At 42.6% G+C, this 8357-nt stretch overlaps 1 protein-coding gene across 1 annotated transcript in view; it reads left to right on the forward strand.

The window, feature by feature from the left end:
* Positions 1–227: 227 nt before the first annotated feature.
* slc5a9 (solute carrier family 5 member 9) overlaps positions 228–8357 on the forward strand; it is a gene marked incomplete at both ends in the record, with an annotated part of 12286 nt that continues 4156 nt past the window's right edge. Inside the window, 10 exons of the mRNA XM_083768088.1 lie at positions 228–240; positions 1565–1689; positions 2472–2543; positions 3027–3131; positions 3528–3692; positions 4137–4242; positions 5061–5141; positions 5730–5935; positions 7278–7413; positions 7810–7917. Coding sequence (XP_083624214.1) covers positions 228–240; positions 1565–1689; positions 2472–2543; positions 3027–3131; positions 3528–3692; positions 4137–4242; positions 5061–5141; positions 5730–5935; positions 7278–7413; positions 7810–7917 — 1117 coding nt within the window. The remainder of the gene's footprint in view (positions 241–1564; positions 1690–2471; positions 2544–3026; positions 3132–3527; positions 3693–4136; positions 4243–5060; positions 5142–5729; positions 5936–7277; positions 7414–7809; positions 7918–8357) is intronic.

The following is an 8357-nucleotide window of genomic DNA, read 5'->3' on the forward strand; positions in this document are numbered from 1 at the left end:
GACAGAGACCATGCAGAAACAACCATAACTTTCACTCACTCACACACACACACACACACACACACCGCATTCACACCCAAACACAGGGATCGAGTCTCATACCCGCTTAAGTAAAGGAATAGTTAGAGAAACAATTGTTTAATTAAGACTAGTTGCAGCCAGGGCTGACGATACATAACAAATCAACATCTGGAGGTTCCTGAAGCCAGTTGAGCTCTGGACTCAAGATGTCAGCCGCAGGTGTGTATCCTGTTTTCCAGTGTTTCCTGATTCTGTGCAGACAATGTTGCTTTAGTGCAGTGCACTATTTATCTCTGTCGGCACATATATATTTTATTTATTTAACATTTCTATCATCAACCCATCTATTTCAAGATCAGCAGAACCAACCTCCAGTGTTTGAAAGCTTATTTTTTTTCTCCCTAAAGCTTTTACTCAACAATAATTGAAAAAAAGGGAAAATTGTTGTATTGATGTGGCTGAATACTGAACGATAACACCTAGACCAATCTGACAATTGTTGCGTTAAGTAGTACTATACTGGGTTAACAAAATAATAATGAATGCTAGTTGCCTGATCAAAGCAACGTATTGTATAAATGCACCAAGTCTCTGTGTGTATACGAACTGTACGTACGTGTGTACGTCTGTAATCCGCGTAACTCGAGAACCGTTCGCCCCACCGACTTCATATTCAACACATTTTTTTTTTTTATATATATATTTTTATCCCACGATTTTGTAACCCATTTTTCACCCCTGTGTCAATCATCTAATGTGATCCTGGGCTCTACACACCCTCCGCCAACCTGGGGAGAGCAACGGACTTAACTCATGCTTCCTTCATGCTTGAGTGTCCAAGTTGCTCCTTTACACCTGACAGGGGGGAGTTTCCCTGGTTGGACGTAGCGCGTGGAAGGAACACGTTATTCCAACCAGTTCCTTTCCCCTCCATCAGGCGCCCCGGCTGGCCAGGGGGAGGCAGTTTAGAGACCAGGATTACTGCATGTTTTTGTGAGGGTACCTACCCTAGGGGACACGGGGAGAACATGCAAACTCCACACAGAAGGGCCCTTTTGCCAACCCCGCCTTCGGGTATGGGCACTGATGACGCGGAGGAGGAAACACGCCGCCAGCACCCACAGCGCCCCGAGCGGGAATCGAATCCAGGACCTTCTAGCTGTGAGGCGACAGCACTACCAACTGTGCCACCGTGCCCCTTATATTCAACACACTTGAACCCCCCACAGCGAGTGCAGTGCGTGGTGTCGAGTCTGTTGGATAGCCGATTATAGCCGGTTGTCCAGAACCAGCACAAAAGCCTCTGCCCGGGTTCTGGGCCTGATCACCGCTATATATGGAGTGCATGCTGGCCTGTTCTGACATCATGCATAGACTCCATATTTGGGCATGCCTGGCAAAGAACTCCATATATGGGCATAAAAGGGACACAGACATAATAACTGGGTTAGCGGTATGCATTTACAACTAACCCTAACCAAGTAGGCCAGTGCCCAACGGGCACCGCTCTAGTTGCTTTAAATGTGCTATATTTTGTCCATAGTCAGGCTCAGCGTCCCCACTGTCCTGCCCCCTACGGAACCCCCAAGCAGTACTTTCAGACTGGCAGCGGCGGACATTGCTGTGGTTGTGATCTACTTTGTCTTTGTCATGGTGGTTGGCATCTGGGTAAGATCTCACTTGTAAAGATGTTGTCACAGTATTAGTAGAAGTCATAGTAGCAAATATGATCGTCAGTGGTGTAAAGTAACTTAAAGTAGCCTACATTTACTGGTATTTAAGTACAATTTTGAGGTATTTTTACTTAGTACCATATTGTGCCGAATATAAGACAACTTATTATAAGACGACCCCCATTTTTCAAGACTCAGTGGAAAAAGTACATTGAAGACCAAATAGTCTAGTCCCCGATTATAATACGACCACGTTTTCTAGGATATTTCCATGGGAATAAAAACATAGTCTTATATTCAGCACAATTAATAGGGTATTTACAATTTACTATACTGTTACTTAAGTTCTACTCCATACATCTCAGAGACAACTATTGTACTTTTTCTCCACTACAATTATTTGCAAACGTACTAGTTACTTTGTATTTGTAAATAGATTTGTATACCTTCGAAAACGTTTGTACTTTTACTCAATTTCCTGTCAGGAGAGGATGAAGAATTTGTATTATCAGCAGTCTATGTCTGTGTGATCATTATGCTATTTGCTCCAATGAAATGATTAATCTGTTATTTTGTATTTCTTATTCTAGGACCCCTTATAACTTTGCCATGAAATTGTTATAAAAAATAATTAAAAAATGTGTTATTTAATATTTTGTGTCAATATTATATTATTGTCATCATGGGTATTTGGATGTGTCATTCACCCCCACATTACCATTGAAATAATAACCTTATTATGGTATCATATTTATCTTTAATTAATTTCTCCTCCAGTCATCAGTGCGAGCCAATCGCAGCACAGTGAGTGGATACTTCCTGGCTGGCCGTTCAATGAGCTGGTGGCCTGTAAGTATGATTGATTGATTGATTGATTGATTGATTGATTGATTGATTGATTGATTGATTGATTGATTGAATACTTTATTAGACCGAAATGTAAAACAGCAACAGAGTACAGTCCTATATGTATTCAATTCATAAACATGACATGAAAAATAACAACAAAATGAGGCTGAGGCAGTGAGTCACTCTGCTACATTCACCCCCCTTTTGACCTCCTCCCACGAGGAAGCCCATTCCGGGTCACGGCACCATTGTAAGACCCAGGAATCAAACCCGTGAAAAGCCAACATCTTAACCACTAAGCCAAAGGCAATTGCCTGTGTCGAAGTGTCCTTGAGCAAGACTCTGAACCCCCTATTTGCTCCCGATGTGCAAGTTGGTGCCTCCGCCATCGGTGTGTGAATGAATGGGTGAATGTAATGCACAATCTATGTAAAGCACTTTGGATATAGGCGCTATATAAATGCACCATTATTATATCCACAGATTGGAGCTTCATTGATGTCCAGTAATGTTGGAAGCGGTCTGTTCATTGGACTGGCTGGCACAGGAGCAGCAGGAGGAATTGCAGTTGGCGGCTTTGAGTGGAATGTACGAAACACTACGTATATAATATGCACGTGCGTGCGTGCGACTTTTTCTGACCTTATGGCCTCCATCTAAACAAGGGTTGGTGAGGAATAGGATTCAGCTGAGACAGACACATGTGCGCTCGTGCAGAGAACATGACACCAGGTGGTCTTGCACGACACATTCTAGTTTATTTATTACAGCCAACATAGAAATATATAATTATACAGTATTGGACAGTGGATACATGACGTGCCTGGAAGATCTGTAAACAAGGATAAGAAGAACAGACTTTCAGTCTCTGATAAAGTAGTTGATGGACTGTGTCGTGTGTAAGTATTGGAGTGTGTGTACTGTGTACTGTAGTACTGTATAGGCCTACTGTATGTTATTTACTGCATGTGTACATTCCTGCAGGCAGCGTGGGTTCTGGTGGCTCTGGGGTGGATATTTGTGCCCGTCTACATCTCCTCTGGCGTGGTGACCATGCCAGAATACCTAGCCAAACGCTTTGGAGGCCAGAGAATACGGATCTACATGTCCGTTCTCTCTCTAATACTCTACATCTTTACCAAGATATCTGTAAGCCACACAAACCACATAAACACAACATAAACAAGAACTCTGTGTGTGTGTGTGTGTGTGTGTGTGTGTGTGTGTGTGTGTGTGTGTGTGTGTGTGTGTGTGTGTGTGTGTGTGTGTGTGTGTGTGTGTGTGTGTGTGTGTGTGTGTGTGTGTGTGAGTCCGTGCGTGCGTGTGTGCGTGCGTGCGAATCCCGGCTCCTCCTGTCTACATGTCAAAGTGTCCTTGGGCAAGACACTGAACCCCAAATTGCTCCCGATGTGCTGGTTGGTACCTTGCATGGCTTCTGCCGCAATCGGTGTATGAATGTGTGGGTGAATGTAATGCACTATATGTAAAGCGCCTTGGATAAAGGCGCTATATAAATGCACCATTTACCATTTATGAATACCGTCATGGAACGCAAACCTGTACGCTGCCTGCTGTGTGTTGTTTTTTGTCCAGACAGATATCTTCTCTGGAGCGTTGTTCATCCAGATATCTTTAGGCTGGGACCTGTACTTGTCTACTGGCATACTGCTGGTGGTCACTGCTGCTTACACTGTGGCAGGTACAGTACAATGCCGTGCTCAAAACAATGGGTTGCAATGCACACATCCGGTTCTTTGCTGGTGCTGGTTGACACGAAATGACAGTTTAAAAGAGCTAAAGTCGGCCCAGGCCGTAGCGTAATGGTCTGGGCACCGGACTGGTAATCCAGTCGCAGTGTGCCGCGGGTTCGACTCCCGGACCCGACACGGCCTTTACTGCATGTCATCCCCCCATCTCTCTCCCGTTTCCTGTCAGCCTACTGTCTGTCCCTTCAAAAATCAATAAAAGGCGTAAGCCGCAAAAAAATATCTTAAAAAAAAGAAAAAAAAAAAAAAAAAGAGCTAAAGTCAAGTAAAAACAGCATTGCTCATCAGTGTTTTGTTTTTAAAACACAGACATGACACTAGGGTACACAACGTTTCTGTCAGTTGGCCTTCATCGTTTAGGTACATACAATACCAACCATGCACATAGACACTGCCTCTGCATTAAGCAATGTCACAATGTTTTATGTAATGACATTGCATTAGTACCAGGCTTATCTGTTGTTTTGTTTTGGTGGATAGTATACGTATTACCTTTACATTTTCGAATTTTTGACCTTTAAACCCAAATCACAACGTTTGATTATTGACGATATTGTGCATTGTGCAATAGTTTTTGTATTGCATTTTGGCACTTTAACGGCTATTTCTATAATTGTATTGCGTATCATTTGTATTGGTACAATGCAGAGGAGCCGAAACCCAATTGCTCTACCTTGTGTTTTTCTTGTATATGTGTGCGTGTGTGTGTGCGTGTGTGTGTGCGTGTGCGTGCGTGCGTGTGCGTGTGTAGGTGGTCTGACAGCAGTGATCTACACTGACGCCCTGCAGACTGTTATAATGGTGGTAGGAGCCTTCACACTCATGTTCATAGGTAGGTAACTCAATGCCATTGATACATTTTGGGGTAGCTCAGTAATATCTTAACCCATTCTGTACGGGAACCCCTTTTGGTGTTTTAAGCATTATGTTATAATTTAGCTATTGAAAAATAGCAGATCTACAAGCTCATAATCGCGAAAATGTGCATGGCGCAAATCTTTGAATATATACTGTATTATTTCAGTGCGAACGTTTTCAACTCAAATCTTTGCTTCTTGGGTGTCCCTGGAACAACATATGTTGAGATGGGGGTCAGTGGCCAATTACATGGTTTTTGGGGGTCCTTGACATGAAATAGTTTGAGAACCACTGATATAGAAACATGGGTTTTTCTGAAAACTGTCAGGATTTAGAAGCCTTTTCTTAATCAGCCTCAGGTCTAAATGGGTGACATTCTTCCTCGGGGAAAGAGCTGATCCAGTAATATTAACCTATGGTACTAAATTAAATATGTTCATGTAAAATATATCTTATAAGACGACTAACTACTCTACTGTATACACATAAAGGTAGGATAATGTGTGTGTGCGCGCGTATGTGTGCACGTGTGTGTGTGTGTGTGTGTGTGTCTTCTTCCCAGCATTTGACGAGGTGGGTTGGTACGAGGGTCTCCTGGACCGCTATCCCTCGGCCGTTCCCTCGGTAACGGTTCCAAACACAACCTGTCACGTGCCGCGTGCCGACGCCTTCCATTTGCTAAGACACCCCGTCACGGGAGATTTACCCTGGCCCGGTTTGATATTTGGTCTCACTGTGCTGTCCACATGGGTCTGGTGCATGGATCAGGTATTCACCATCACCATCATCAACATCATTATAATCACCATACTGATCCTCGTCATTATCATCATCATCATTATTCACAAGGAAAGACCACATACTTTATATAAAAAGTTGAAGTGGAGATGACTTGAGTAGAGTGAAATGTCTATTAAGGTGGATTTTTCTGAAACAAAAAAATTTGCAGATAGAAAGAGGATAATTCAAGCTTTCCGTACAGCTACAATGTTGGTGAGTTTAACGTTGTTTAATACAATAAGATAGGACTTTTCTGTTTGGATGTATGGGCTGTCAAGGCCAGAAAGGTTTTTTGTTTTTGCTATACTTAGTAGGTGTTCCTGCATAACTTCCGCGTACGATGATGTCACTCCACAGCCGGCTGCAGATCTTTGAGAGGGCAAATGTTTTATGTCATATTGCGTTGTTAAATCAAAGAGGCAGTGCCAGTTGTAGGACTCAGGTGGCCCTATGCAAGATTATTTTTGGTGGCCCCCCCACCAGGGTCGTAGCCAGGCTTCATAAATTACTCAGGGAATCCTAGCCCTGCCCCGCCGGGGGGGTCCAGGGGTCTATCCCCCCTGGACTGTGATGAAAATGCTGGTGCACTTTGAGATACAAATTAAGAGGCTAGATCTATAAAGAACTACACACATCATATTAGATTATTATCATATTTACTGTATACTATTATTGCCATTTGTCAACTTCAGCACGAGAGAACACCAGTACAAAACAAAACATTGGCTAGGGCAGGGGTTTGCAACTTTGATGATAGAGAGGGCCACTGTATTTCACACTCACTCCAGAGTATGGAGTAAGTGTATGGAGTACAATGCATATAGTCCAAAATAGCTGATCTACAAGCTCAAAACACAATGCAGTGCGATGCATTTTGAGCTTGATGATTTGCTTTTTTGCTCTTTTTTAATTGGAATCCTGAAAAGTAACATTTTATTTTATTTCAAATACATTTATATATTCTTATGTTAACTTTATGAACTTGAATGCAAATACATTAAAAGACTAGTACTAGTCATTAAGCGGTCTGGAGTTTTCTCTGGGGTTTGGAAGCCGTTTGAGCTGCAATGAAAACAGGCAAAACAGTGACATAATTTTGCAGGCTGTGACATCACAAACAGCAGGAAAATCAGGGCACTTGTTTGAGCCAGAAAACCCCAGACCACAGAAAATCTACTGAATGTTAAAACAAAAATTAAGAATAATTACACAAAACGTATTTTCTTATGTCCCAATCCCTTTAATATAATAATGCCTCTGACACTCGTCTTATGTCCCAATCCCTTTAATATAATAATGTCTCTGACACTCTGACGGCCTCTGTCTCCAGGTTATTGTCCAGAGGTCTCTGTCAGCCAGGTCTCTCTCTCATGCCAAAGGAGGAAGTGTTTTGGGTGCATATCTCAAACTGCTGCCAATGTTCTTCATCGTCATGCCAGGCATGATTAGCCGTGCACTGTTTCCAGGTGAGGAATAAGTACAGTATTTTTTTTTTAAAGTGTGACTGGAAGGAGGGACTGAGGCACTTGAATCCGGTCCAGTTCAGTTGGTTTGATTTAGTGTAAACACTGTGTAAGGTACCGGGGATCAACATCCTTGGAAAAGGTGGTCTTTAATACTATTGGTGCAATACTATCTATTCTAATACTATCTAAGGGCTAATTATACACTTCATCATGCTGTTGAAATATATACTTGGAATGAAAATATTTAAATGTATCACGCTTTAAAACATTGTGTGTGTGTGTGTGTGTGTGTGTGTGTGTGTGTGTGTGTGTGTGTGTGTGTGCGTGCGTGCGTGCGTGCGTGCGTGCGTGCGTGCGTGCGTGCGTGCGTGCGTGCGTGCGTGTGTGTGTGCGTAGATGAGGTAGGTTGTGTGGACCCAGCAATCTGTCAGAGTGTTTGTGGGGCATCAGTAGGCTGCTCCAACATCGCCTACCCTAAACTAGTGGTGCAGTTAATGCCTGTGGGTAAGACACACTCTCTCATTCACACACACACACACACACGCAATTAATTGTCACATTTGGAAAAACCATGCTTTAGATGCTGTAATCCTGCTTCATTGCCGTTGCTAAGTAACAACCCTGTTACTTAGTAACATGATGGCATTTTTAAGTATTCTACATTATTTGAGTGTGAGCAAAGTGGAATGTGAACAGTGGTTTCCGGGTGGGTTCCATAATTATCTGTACTCTGACATGGAAAAGTAAATTCTTCTTCACTGGATTTCTCTTTTTCTCCATTATGCTTATTTTATTGTCTCTTTTCCACTGCAAGAACTATCCAAACTGTGCCGTGCTGTCTAGTGTATTTCATAGGTTCTGGATTAGTTTGGCTGGGTTTCAGATACGGTTCTCAGAATCAAATTTGGGTCAAACTCAGGAGGTTTTACCACTAGTAACGCATA

This window comes from Protomyctophum parallelum, assembly GCF_964188405.1.
Source record: "Protomyctophum parallelum genome assembly, chromosome: 6".
NCBI lineage: Eukaryota > Metazoa > Chordata > Actinopteri > Myctophiformes > Myctophidae > Protomyctophum > Protomyctophum parallelum.